This window comes from Capsicum annuum, chromosome 1, assembly GCF_002878395.1.
Source record: "Capsicum annuum cultivar UCD-10X-F1 chromosome 1, UCD10Xv1.1, whole genome shotgun sequence".
NCBI classification, from domain to species: domain Eukaryota; kingdom Viridiplantae; phylum Streptophyta; class Magnoliopsida; order Solanales; family Solanaceae; genus Capsicum; species Capsicum annuum.
In genome coordinates, this window is record NC_061111.1 from 37,963,784 (window position 1) to 37,978,208 (window position 14,425).

The following is a 14,425-nucleotide window of genomic DNA, read 5'->3' on the forward strand; positions in this document are numbered from 1 at the left end:
ATTTCCCAAACATGTACTAAAAATTGAAAAGAAAGTTTCGCATTTCAATCGTGCGAATGAAGCGAAATTAGATATCAATTCAAATTAATCGCATCTTAAAAGGAATACCAAATATCAAATATAAGAAAATCTCATGAAGAGAGTCCAAGTAAATTGAAATATGTGATTGTGGAAGAGGAAAAAAGTAGTCTGTGACATGATATGAACAATTATTTCGCGACAAAACTAATAAAAAGCAAAAGCAACAATTGATCAAATGTACAAGTGTACTAGTTACATAGTTCAGTTTTAAGTTTTGCTTTAGTTGCGCACTAGCCACTGCGGCCTAAACTTCAGTTGATGCTAGATTACTTGAGCATGTAGTATGTATATCCTAGAAAATTAGTATATAGTATATCCCTATCTCATAGGTAGCTATCATCTTTACCTTTCTCTTCTTCTATTCTATGACAAGTATTTGTGACTCATACTCACAAGCTCTAGAATACCCTTCACTTTTGTAGTATTTGTCAAAATTTCAGTGCTTAACAAGATTGGTTTTCTCTACCAGACCTACTGTTTTCTTCCTTGGGATGTAAAGTACTGTTCTTTTGAACTCCCCGTTTTTTTTTTTCTCTGTTATGCTTTCTTGCCTCCTTTGATTTGGTATATTTTTAGCTTCTCCTACAAATGATCTTTCTTAATTTAAATTTTGAACCCCTCTTTTGAAACCCTTTTTCTTTTTCTTCTAAAGCACAGTTTTCCAACTCTTTTAGATTCTTGAATTCAAAGGCTTTGACACTTTCTTTGAGTTTTTGAACTAGTTGGTCACATGAGGGGTGTAGAAACAGATAAAAGTTCTCTTCTTTCTTGTTGTTAGTAAGTTTTAAGCCTCTTGATATTTCAATTCTTGAAGACCCTTTTGGATTCTTGGGCTAGTTGTGGGTAAAAGTTCAAAACAGATAAAGTTCTCTTCTTTCTTGTTGTTAGTAAGTCTTGACCCTCTTGAAGTTCCCATTTTTGGTGACCCTTTTGGATTCTTGGGCTAGTTTGTGTGTAAAAAGTTCTCTTCTTTGTTGTTATTAGCATGTCTTAAGCCTTTTGAGATTCCAAATCATGGAGGTCCTTGTAGATTCTTGAGCTAGTTTGTGAGTAAAAGTTCTCTTCTTTCTTGTTGTTAGCAAGTTTTAAGCCTCTTGAAGTTTAGATTCCTGAAGACCCTTTTAGATTCTTGAGCTAGTTAGGGAGTAAACAAGTTCAAAAACATAGATAAAGTTGATCATGGTGTTTTTGGAATGAAACAAATTCAATTTTGATATTTGTTTTCTTGTTTTCAACAAGTTGTTGATTCTTGTCTAAGAGGCCTTTGTGGTGTAAAAAGGAGATGGGAATTTTGGGGGTGAAATATGGTTTATATATTTCAATGATTTTGGGGTTGATGGTACTAGGTAAAGTGTATGGAATAGGAGCAAACTGGGGAACACAAGCAACACATCCATTGCCACCAAACATAGTAGTGAAGTTGTTGAAAGACAATGGGATTCAGAAAGTGAAGCTGTTTGATGCAGATTCAGAAATCTTGAAAGCACTCAGTGGCTCTGGAATTGAAGTCATGGTTGGAATCCCAAATGAAATGCTTTGGATTTTAGCTAATAGCATGGATGCTGCTGAGAAATGGGTAGAAAAGAATGTTTCTTCACACGTCTCTTCCAATAGTGTTGACATCAAGTGAGTAGTTTCTTCTCAATATTCTTCACTCTTTTTAAGTTATATATACTGACAGTGTAGAATATATACTGTTCAGTTTTAAGGTACTTACATGTACATCTGTGGTAAACATTAATTGATAACCTTAAAAGTTATTGTCTGTACCTGATTTGAGTACCCTGTCCTACTCTTACCAGACTTGTAAAGTTTTCATGGTATGTTTCATGCTCTCCCAACGTAAGTAAATTCAATAAGTTTAATCCATGATAATTTTTATAAGAAAATAAAGAAATATAGGAAATTCTCATTTCTGCACAATCCTCTCTAGAAACTTAAAAGAATTGGTCTAAAGGATTGGAATTTGGAAAATCATTAGTAAATAAGTATCCCACCAAAAAGAAGAGTCATTTTCAGTAATAACCGTGCCTTGTTGGTAAGAGTTGTTACCTGTTTTAATATATACTACAGGCATTTAACCTAATACATGCTCCAAATTGCGTTAGTAAACCATTTTTAATGTCCTAAATTGATATGATAATACCAAATGATTAACCATAGTTACGTGACAAATCTTATGTAGAAGACATCTGTTTTGAACCCTTATTGCTTTGGTGCATGTACCAAATGTGAGTAAGTATTTTCTCCCGTCCCTTCCTTTATTGTCCTTTTCCTTTGCCCCTTTGTTTTTCTTGTTGCTTTTGGTAGTTCTCTCCATAACTGTAAAAACCACCGCGACTTGCTTGGTGTATATGAGCATTGAGTATTGAGTATTGTCATGGACTCTTATTGAAAGTGCTGGCATTTAAAAGTATGATTATATTTGCTAAATCATCAGCCATGTTTAGGAGTATACAAACGGAGGAGGAGTAAGAAAAAATTAGCTTTTCCACTGCGAATTGTCAATCTAACTTGTTCAAAAAGAGGGCAGGCCAGTGACTAAAGCTGTGATGCGCAGGTCCGTGGAAGGACCGGACCACAAGAGTCAATCTAACTTGTTTGTTTAGGCAAAATTACATGGAACATTTTGTACCTAGTCAATATAATGCTAACTGTAGCTTAATGAGGTTGACTCAAGAACTCTCCTGACGTAACAATAGCTGACCTTTTCGCCTTCAATTTTGCTAAATAGAGTTCTTTTCTGTACAGATACGTTGCAGTTGGAAATGAACCATTTCTAGCTCAGTTAAATGGGACGTTTCTGTCAACAACATTCCCGGCTCTTCAAAACATCCAGGCAGCCCTTATAAAAGCTGGTCTTGGTAATAGGGTGAAAGTCACTATTCCTCTCAATGCCGATGTATACCAGAGTTCAAATGAAAAACCGTCAACAGGTGACTTCCGCCAAGACATTCATGATCTCATGGTGAACATTGTCAAGTTCTTGAATGACAATGGAGGCGCATTTACTGTCAATATCTATCCCTTTATAAGTCTCTACAATGACCCCAACTTCCCTGCTGACTATGCTTTCTTTGATGGATATTCAAGCCCCATCGATGACAATGGGAAAATCTACAACAATGTGTTTGATGCAAATCACGATACCCTTCTTTGGGCATTGCAGAAAAATGGATTCCCAAACATGTCGATTATGATAGGGGAAATTGGATGGCCAACAGATGGAGACACTAATGCAAACTTGAAGGCTGCCCAGAAATTCAACCAAGGATTCATGACTCACATTTCAGGTGGAAAGGGGACTCCAATGAGACCTGGCCCTATAGATGCTTACCTGTTCAGTCTGATTGATGAGGACGCGAAAAGTATTCAGCCCGGTAACTTTGAGCGCCATTGGGGAATATATTACTTCGATGGTACCCCTAAATACAATCTTTCCTTGGGTACAAACAATGGAGGTGGTTTAGTACCAGCAACTGGAGTTCGTTACCTGGCTCGCCAGTGGTGTGTGTTGTCACCCTCTGCTAGCCTTGATAATCCTCAGCTAGCTGATAGTGTGGGATATGCATGTTCACATGCTGATTGCACCAGCCTCGGGCATGGGACGTCGTGCTCGGATCTGGATTCTCGTGGCAACGTTTCATATGCATTCAACAGTTACTATCAGGAAAACGACCAGCAATCTAGTGCCTGCAAGTTTCCAAACCTTTCCATGATCACAAACACGGATCCGTCACCACCGGGTGGAACCTGTAAATTCAAAATCATGATCCAAGCAAGTGGTCCTAACAGCCATAAGAGCAATGCATTTACAACTAAGCCTGTCAATGTGATGTTTCTGGTTATAATTTCTTTGTTGAGTGTTTTGTAGAACTTCTTGAGTTATATTTATATATATATATATATTCCAGTCACTTCTGTTGAAATTGCCATCATTGATTTTTGTTTACAACATTACCCTGCTCTGTACCATTCTTGTTTGATACCATTCTTTTTTGATACCATTCTTTTTAGGTCCGAAATTTTATTCCATTGACCTGGTTTTACAATTCTTCCTATTTACCTATTCCATAATACCATAATTGTTACTCCCTCCGTTTAAAAAAAAAAAATGACTTACTTTGACTTGATATAAAATTTAAGAAAATAAAGAAATTTTTGAATATTGTGGTCTTAAATTAAAGTTGTGTCAAATGTACCAAAATGTCCTTTAATCTTATGGTTCTAAATATGTCATGTGAAAAGTTGAAATTAAAATATTTTCAAAAAAAGAAATGGATCATTCTTTTTTAAAAGGACTAAAAAAAAAAAAGTAGATCATTTTTTTTAAACGGAGGAAGTACTATTTTATTTTGTTTTGGCACGGAGTTCAAGTAAGTAAATAAAGAAATTTTTGAATCTTGTGATTTAAAAAATATGATGTGGATATTGTACTATATTATGGTGTAAATATCATGGTCTTAAATATGTAATGTAAGATGCTTATCGTAAAACATATAACTACCCCCACGATTGCAATTTCAACTTGTTTTCTTGTTTTGACCCTTTTGGCAGCTTTAATTATGCCTTTTATGATTTGCGAGAATGTTTTGGAAGTTAGGTTTTTTGGAAAGTTTGATCAAAGTCATCATTTTTGATTAATGAGCTTGAATTTGAGTTTCGATAGCTCTCTTAGGTTCATAGGGTGGTTTATGACTTGGTTAGATATTTTGCACAGATTCAGAGGCACTAGAGAGTGATGCAGATCATCATATGAATTCTAGTATTTTAGAGACTATATAATTGACTATGATCATCATTTGATCAAGGCAATTTCGAATTGGGTGATTTAATGATTCCAATAGATTAGGAAAATGTTTTATGATCGATTTACATATTTGGTTTATATTCTGGAGGTTTGGATGAGTTTCGACGGTTCTGTTGATTTTAGAATTGGCATGTGCTTCCTCACTTGAGACTTACTTTTACCTTTATTCTTAGCAACAACAAGGTCACATTACTTGATATTTTTATAACTTTGAGTTTGAGATTCAAATACTTAGAACTTTTCAACCATACAATGAAATTGAGATAGTGTTATACGTTGAGGAGTCTTTTGGGTCTTGTCCACTATCTTGAAGAATAAGAAATAGTTTTTTTACTTGCTTAATATTAGTATAATTTTTAGGAATTCAAAACTGATTAAATGCTTTCAAATAAATATTTTTAGGAAGAAACTAATTTTTTAGTTTCTGAAAAATAGCTTTTGCTACTTTTTAGAAGTACTTATTTTCTTGCAAATGCTTAGTCAAACACCTCACATTTTAAAAATAAGTACTTTTGATAAAAAATAAAATATATTTGAAAAAAAATAAGAGAAAAGACATCAAAACCCCTCGAACTTGTCGCCAAAACTTACTTTAGACCCTAAACTAACTGGGCAATTATTTACCCCTTAACAACTTTTAAGTGAATTAAATTCATCCCCTATGATTGATGTGGCAAAAAAATAAAAATGAGTGAATTTTTTTTTTTTTTAAAAAGGGCCCACTTTATATATATATATATAATAGAAAAAGTAAAAAAATCCCTCCTTCTTCTTCACCCATCCCACCCGCCAACACCCCTACCCCACCCCTCCCTTCAACTGCCATATTTGCCACCACCACCATCACGCATTTCTTGAATTTGACAACAAAAAAATGAGATTTCTGTATTTGCTGTTGAATTTACAACAAAATTTCTTAAGTGCTAAAGTAATTGTTGATTTCTTGATTTGTAATTGTTGTAGATTCAACACACGTGCATCAAAACCCTCACTGATAGTCATCTTTGATTGTGTTTTTTTTTCCACGATAATTTGATAAAATAAAATTGATACTGTAGAATTAATAAACTTATCTAAGTCTTGCATCTTTTTCTATGTTGGAAATGATTGGTTTTGATACTTGGTTGTTGATTTTAGAGAATTTGGTGTTGATTTGATCGAATTTATCAGGTGGGTTGAATTTTTTAGCACTATTTTAAAGTATTTTTCAATGATGATAATGACATTTTTCGACGAAAATTCGCCGAAAAATCTGACGTGTGTGTACAAGTGTTGTTGTCTGGGGGTGGAAGGAGATGGATGGGTGTGTATGCAAGTGTGGCAGTGTAGGGGGTGGACGGGGTGTGTGTGCAGGTGTGGGCGTGGAAGGGGGGAGGGGAAGGAGGGGGTGGTTATGAAGAAGATGGAAAATGGGGGATGGGGTTTTTTTTAATTTAAAATATTTTATATATATTTAAAAATATGTAAATATATAAATATATATATATATATATATATATATATATATATATATAATATTCAAAAAATACTTTATTTACGTGGCTCTTACGTGGCGCTGATGTGTCAGCGAGTGTGATGCACTCTCTGTTATGAGAGTGGTATTATATATTAAGGGGTGAAATTAATTCACTTTAAAGACATTAAGGGGGTAAATAAATAGAATATTAATTTAAGTGCTTAAGTAAATTTTTGCGACAAATTTGAAAGGATTTTGATGTATTATCTCAAAAAATAAACTTGACCTAACATGCCATAAGTGTCCGTAAATCCATTACCAATCAAAGGATCTATTTTCCTTGTGAAAATACACAGGAATTGACTGCATTCGAATGTATGAAGTTTAACATTATCTTCATACATAAATTTGCTTTAACATTTTGTCACACCCCTTTTTCGCCCGAGGATGGAGGTCGAAGGATTTTTTTAATTAACGTGACAGATTTGAATAGGAATTATTTTAGTTACAGGATCGTCACTTGAAATTGAGTTATGGTGTTCCAAGTCACCTTTTTGAATTCCTAATCAAAAGGAAATTACTTTTTATCATGGTCTGCGAAAACAGAAGATCGAATAAGAAATTCTGTTGACCAAAAGCAAGGTGTGAGGCACCCCTCGAGTCTCGTGATTCTAGCACGATCGCTTTTATTGACTTATCGCCTAAAATTGCTCATTTTTATTATACCAAAATATCTATTTACATTCCTTATATTAAATAAATTAGTGAAAGTTAATTTTTAGAAAAATATTGTCAAGGTGCATTGTTGCATTCTTGAATTTTTAAATGTCTCAGAAAGATGTGTACGCCGCATTCTTAATTGAGACAAATATTTTAGACGTACCTAAAATTTACCTAGCGTTAAAGGCTTATGATCGTTTCTTATAAATTAGAAATAATTTTATCTTGTTTAATTTTATTCTTGCTTATGACAAGTCTTAAATAAATCTGCAACTCATCTCGCTCATTCTCACGTTAGCTATAAGCCGAGCCTAGTATATTCCTTGCATCTTATTTAATAATAAGAAATAATAAAAATTACGTCACATTTAAATCAAACAATTAATCTTGAAAACCGCTAATAAAAATAATCAAAAAAAGAATCCAAATTCAAGAGAAATCCATTCTCCATTTATACATTACTAATTTGTTGTGAAATAAATATTGATCCCATTATATTGCCTCCTTAATTAACAACCAAATCTCCTTAATTAAAACACACAATAAGCAATAACCAATATGGGTGTGTTTGGTATGATGGAAAATATTTTCCATGGAAAATAAGTTGGTTTTCTACTTATTTTCTCATGTTTGGTTGGTGAGTGGAAAATATTTTTCGAAAAATATTTTATGGTGTTTGGTTGGTGAGTAGAGACTATTTTTTAGAAAAATATTTTCTAATGTTTGATTGGTGAGTGAAAAAATATTTTTTTAGAAAATACTACTAACTGTTAACTAGTATATCAGTGCCTCTCGCAACTCAACAATTTGTAAAGCATAACAAATAATATCAATATCGAATACTAAAATATTACTAAATTTAAGCAACTATTAATTAGCTAATACAGGAGACACTTTTCAATATTTTGTCAGGACAATCTTAAGATATTACAATCAATAGAAATATAACGGAACGACAAGCTTATTCAACCTCATGAAACAAGTTACATCGATGAAAAAAATGAAATATACAATTAGCAAAAGAAACATAGGTAAGTCTTCCTCTATGCATATGAAAATAACAATACATTCAACGAACATTGAAAATGAAAAAAATTCAGGCTTCATTATTTTTTATTTCAAGCAATGAAAAATTGAAGCAAAGCACAGTGAAAAATATTTTCGAGTAATGTAAATTTTTGAGAAATATGAATTTTTTGAGTTATGTGAATATGAGTGTTGTTGGGGTGGAGAAGAGGGATGGGGGTGGGGTCATAAGTCACATTTGTTATTTTCTAGAAAATGACTTCTCTTGGCTCATGAGGAAAGTCATTTTCCCTCAAACTAAGGAAAATGAGTTATTTTGGAAAATATTTTTTAAAATTTTTATTGCAACCAACAACAACAACAACAAACCCAGTGTATTCTCATAAAGTGGGGTTTGGGAGGGTAGAATGTACGTAGTCCATACCGCTACCTCTAAAGAAGTAAAGAGGTTGTTTTCAATAGACTCCCGGCTCAAGATAGAGAATAGTAAGCAAGAGCGTATTGCACCATTAAGCATGGTGGGTGGCATAATATAAAAGGAATAAGACATACTAAAAATAAAATAGAAATCAGAGCAATACGAAATAAGATAAATAAGCGCAATATGAAATAAGAGATAAGAAATATGGCATCCGGAAAGTACGACCCCCACCTATGGACACAGTCCTGGGATTACTAACCCAGCTATAAATGAGCTCTTCTACTACTAGCTACAACCCACGCACGCAACCTAGCCTTCTACCCTTGTCCGCGCATCTACACCTTCCTATCTAGGGTTATGTCCTCAGTAAGCTGTAGTTACTCCATATCATGTCTAATCACTTTCCTCCAGTACTTCTTCGGCCTACCTCTCCTTCTTCAAAAGCCACTCAACGCTAGCCTCTCACACCTACGAACTGGGGCATCCGTGCCCTTCCTCATCACATGCTCAAACCATCTCAGCCTTCCTTCCTGCATCTTGTCCTCCACCGAAGTCACTCTCACCTTCTCCCAGACTATCTCATTTCGAACTCTATCCTCTCTAGTAAGTCCACACATCCATCGCAATATTCTTATTTCCGTCACCTTCAATTTTGAATGTGGAAGTTCTTGATTGGCCAACACTCTGCTCCATATAACATAGCTGGACGGACTGTCACTTTATAGAATTTGCCTTTAAGCTTAAGTGGCACCTTCTTATCACACAACACACCCAAGGCGAGCCTCCACTTCATCCAACCTGCTCCAATACGGTTAGAGATATCTTCATCAATCTCGTCATTTTCTTGAATCATAGATCCAAGATACTTAAAACTATCCCTCCTACAAACATCCTGGGAATCCAGCCTCACTACCACATCGTCCTCCTACTTCAAGTTGCTAAACTTGCATTCCATATACTCCGTCTTGGACCTACTCAACCTGAACCCCTTGGACTCCAGGGTTTGCCTCCAAACCTTCAATTTTTCATTCACACCTCCTAGTGTCTCATCAACCAAAACTACATCGTCTGCAAATAACATACATCATGGCACCTCCCCTTGAATACGTCGCGTCAACATATCCATCGCCAATGTAAATAGGAACGGGCTAAGAGTCAAACCCTGATACAACCCTGTCTCGACTGAAAAATATTCTGAGTCCTCTCCCGCCGTTCTTACCTAAGTCTTTCCTCCATCGTACATGTCTTTAATAGCTCTGACGTATACCACCGGGACCCCTTTTGCCTCTAAGCATCTCCAAAGAACCTTCCTAGGAACTTTGTCATAAGCCTTCTCCAAGTCGATGAACACCATGTGTAAATCCCTCTTTCTTTTCCTATACTGTTCCACCAATCTCCTCACTAGGTGTATTGCCTCTGTCGTCGAGCGATCAGCCATAAAAACAAACTGATTCTCTGAAATGGACATGATCTTCCTTAATCTCCACTCCACCACCCTCTCCCAAATCTTCATAGTATGACTTAGCAGCTTGATACCTCTATAGTTAGTGTAACTCTGAATGTACCCCTTGTTTTTGTATAAAGGAATCATCGTACTCCACCTCCAGGCTTCAGGCATCCTTGCTGTCTTGAAAATGTTGTTAAATAGATCAGTTAACCACCTTAACCTTGCTCTACCTGAAAACTTCCAAAAATCTACCGGAATCTCATCAGGCCCCGTCGCCCTTCCCCTCTGCATCGTACGAATAGATTTCCTGACTTTCTCAACCTTAAAGCTTCTACAATAACTGAAATCACATCTCTCCTCCGAGTGTTCTAGATCACCTAACTCAACGCCTCTGTCCCTTTCCTCATTCAAACGCCTATGGAAATACTCCCGCCATCCCTTCTTAATATAGGCATCCTCCACCAAAACTCTACCATCCTCTCCCTTAATGCACTTCACTTAGTCGAGGTCCCGACACTTCCGCTCTCTAGCCTTAGCAAGACTATACAACCTCTTTTCCCCATCTTTCTCCATTAACCCCGCATACAAGCTCTCAAATGCTGCTGACTTTGCTGTCGTAACTGCAAGCTTACCCTCCTTCTTTGCTAATTTGTAGACCTCCCAATTCATCCTCTTCTCCTCTGCATCTTTACTCTTAAACATCTTAACATACACCCCCTTCTTAATCTCCACTTTCTTCTTAACATTTTCATTCCACCACTAGTCCCCCTTATGTCGTCTTGCCCGACCCCTCAAAACACCTAATACTTCTCTAGCAGTCTCCGTGATGAAACTGGCAGCCTTATCCCACATGGCATCCACATCTCCCCTACAATACCACACCCCCAAAATCGTCACTTTCACTTCTATCTTCAGCGCACTATCTGGCATCAAGCCACCCCACCTAATTCTAGGCTGACCCTCCTCGACCCTTCTCTTCTTACTCCTCTTCATAAACAAACCCATCACCAGAAGACTATGCTGAGTCAAAAGATGCTCACTCAGAATGACTTTACAGTCCTTACATAAAACCTTATCCTCTTTTCTTAGCAGCATAAAGTCAATCTGAGTCTTGGCTATCGCACTTCGAAAGGTAATTAAGTGATCCTCCTTCTTCGGAAAGATCGAATTCACCACCACCAACCCAAAAGCCCTCGCAAAATCCAACAAAGCTGCTCTCTCCTTATTCCTATCACTAAAACCAAAACCTTCATGCACATTGTCATAACCTCCAGGCACAACCCCAATGTACCCATTGAAGTCCCCCTCTATGACAATTTCTCCAAGCTAGGCACGCCTCTCACCACCTCATCTAAAGCCTCCCAAAACCCCACTTTTACCTTCTCTCCCAAGCCCACCTGTGGAGCATAAACACTACACACATGCAGCATAAACCCACCAATGACCAACTTGATCGTCATCAACCTATCACAGGCCCTCTTTACCTCTACCACCTGCACTCTAAGCTCCTCATCCACTAATATCCCCACACCATTCCGACTCCTGTCACTCCCTGAGTACCACAGCTTATTCCTATCCACATCCCTATCTTTAGATCCTACCCACTTAGTCTCTCGAACACACGCAATATTAACCTTCTCCTCTTAAGATTCTTCACCAACTCTATGGACTTAACCTGAAGGGTCCCTATATTCCAAGACCCTACCCTCAACCTATCTACTCTCGCCTCTCTCATATCTCTACCACCACTCACCGCCCCAGCCCTAACACCCGACCTAGACCCCAAACCTACCCATGACCTTCTCTTTTCACCCCTACGTAAAATCGGCCCCAACCCCAACTCCCTCGGACATGACCCTGTTCCACTATCAACCCCTGTAGCTATCACTTAAGGCTAAAACCAAGCCCAAAAAAAGCCCTAAGCCGATAGATATGTAGACACCAAAAATAAAGTACCAATAGGAAAGCAAAAAAGGAAAAGAAAGAAAGCAGTAAAGAAACAGTATTCAGTCACAAAAATACCCGATCCGACCTAGCAGCTACAACAACACACAAATATCCACAACAAGCTACAACAAACCAATAAAACTATACTCATAAGAAAATAAAACAATACAAACGAAACGGTAAAATAATAACTAGTAAAAGTATGTAAATATCAAAGCTTAGCTGTCACCAGGGTACTCCTGCGTGCTGATAGTATCATCAATTTTGCTTTCTTTGTTGTTTACTAAAAATAGCATCGTCGGAAAGCTGCCGCTGGAGCACCGCCAGCTGTCGCTGTTGCTGGAGCTTCAACTGGGCGTGATCGATTCTGCATTCTAGGGACCGTCGCTGGAGTCGTGCCAGCAGAAACCCTAGTCTTATCGGCTATAACAACGGCAGATGGCCAAGAAGGGAGGGAGGAAGAGAGAAAAGTCACTCTGGAGAGATGAGGGAGAAAGAGATGGAGAGAAGGAGCTCGAGAGAGATAGGCAAGGAGTGTAGACTTACCTGTTGCCGGCACCGGCTGCTTGATCGTAAAAAAAAGGACGTTTGGTGAAATGTTAGTGAAGAGAGAGAAGAGTGTTCCAAGTTCAATTCTGAAACCAAACAAGAGAAAATACAAAAACATTTTCCAGCATACCAAACACACCCTGAAACAACTCCATTAAAACATCACCAATTTTTCTTTTTTTCTTTTTTTTTCAGTAAATACCCATAAAAATATTCCAAAGTTCAATTTTACCACTAGTCTTTTTTCTCCCTTTTTCGTTTTCCGAAGTGGATATGTGTACTTAAATCAGTGTGTGTAGTACGCGTTTAACAGTGGTTTTCCACCGAATTTTGAGCAAAATGATGGTCTGCTGGTGTAGTTGGTAGTCAACGTCGAGCGAAAAGGAGTAAGGGAAGGGCGACGACTGTTGTTATTGTTGTTTCGTCAGTGGCCGCGGTGGTATTTTCGGTGGATTTCGATTGTGTATCGGCAAAAATTCTCCGGAATTACACAAATGGGAGTCGGGTCTTACCGGAAAATGGGTTTCTAGTGCTCCGGTGGTGGGTGAATCCAACGAAAAACGGGCAATTCCATTGAGGGATGGCCGATTTCGGCGGAAATCTCGCCGGAAAACTCAAGATCCACTGGTTGAGTTCCCTCCGTTAACTATTTTCACTCTTTTCTTTTTTCTTTCACTGATTTTTCTCTCCTCTCTCGCGTCTTTCACTATCTTTTCTCCGATTCTTCTTTCTCTCTCTCTCGATTCTCCCCTTTTCTACCATTTTTTTTCTATTTCACGACGTATCCATGGATTTTTGTGAGTTACTGTTGTGTGTGCAGTGTATATGTATCAGTGTACTGTGGAAAAGAATGGAGTGTTTGTGGGTTGTTGTATATTGTTGTTGTATGTATAGTGTATGTGTTTTGTGAATATTGTGTCTATAAATAAGTGTATAAAAACAGAGAAAAGTAAATCCACAATCACAAATTTCTCTATATAGAATTATATATATAGCAACGAGGAGTTTTATTTTTAATCTAACATAAGAATGGTGAGAATATATTCATAATAATAATTATTATACCCATTCAAAAGAAATCTGTGAATAAAATATAGTAGATGATGAGAAATATAAGAAACAGAAAAATGAAATGCAAATATCAAACATTATTTGTAAAGAAAGAAAAGAAAGGACATTGACTTTGGAGCAGTCACTTGAATAACACAAAAATGAACACCAATTGAACAATTACATTCATGCTTTTCATAATAAAATTAATAATTAAATAGTATAGGATTAAATAAGAACCTGTAGTGAATTACACTGAGTGATAAACAATGAAATTCGTCACTGAAAACTTCAAGCGAAACCTGACCTCCACTCTTTTCTTTCTTTGTTTTTCTTTGTCTGATGTATGTACTTTCTGTCTCCCTTTTTCTCTGATTTTTTCTCTCTGATGATTTTTTTTTCCTCTGTCTGATAATCTGATGTTGTAGTGTACGTATTCTCTTTGAGGTGTTGAGAAGTTACCCCTTTAAAATGGGATGTGAGGGAAGCAGTTGAGGGAGAATGGGTAGTTAATTAGGATAGGAATTCTTTTATATATATATATATATATATATATATATATATATATATATATATATAAAAATTTATAATAATCTAAAATAAATATAATTAAGAGAATAATAAAACTACTAGCCTATTTATTAAAATTAAAAGAAAAATATTTTTTTTTTGAATTTTCGTATTATTAAAAAAAATATCTCAAAAATATAACTTTATTTATTATTATTATTATTTTTATTTTGTTTTTATATTCAACTAAAACTTATTAAAAATGAAACAAAAGTTAAAATAAATATTGGACAAAAATAAAAATATTTAATGCCGAAAAAGAGGTTAAAACTCGAAGTGGGTACAAAATAACACGTCTACACATTCTTTTCTGCCTTTTTGAAAGAGGCTAGATAAAATTTAATGAAG

At 36.2% G+C, this 14,425-nt stretch overlaps 1 protein-coding gene across 1 annotated transcript; it reads left to right on the forward strand.

Annotated features, from left to right (window-relative positions):
• Window positions 1-279: 279 nt before the first annotated feature.
• On the forward strand, window positions 280-4,010 carry LOC107871643 (glucan endo-1,3-beta-glucosidase 5). The gene is made up of 2 exons (XM_016718564.2): window positions 280-1,707; window positions 2,833-4,010. Exons 1-2 carry the CDS (start codon window positions 1,364-1,366, stop codon window positions 3,953-3,955), a joined length of 1,467 nt encoding a protein of 488 aa, XP_016574050.1. The 5' UTR covers window positions 280-1,363; the 3' UTR covers window positions 3,956-4,010.
• Window positions 4,011-14,425: the final 10,415 nt, after the last annotated feature.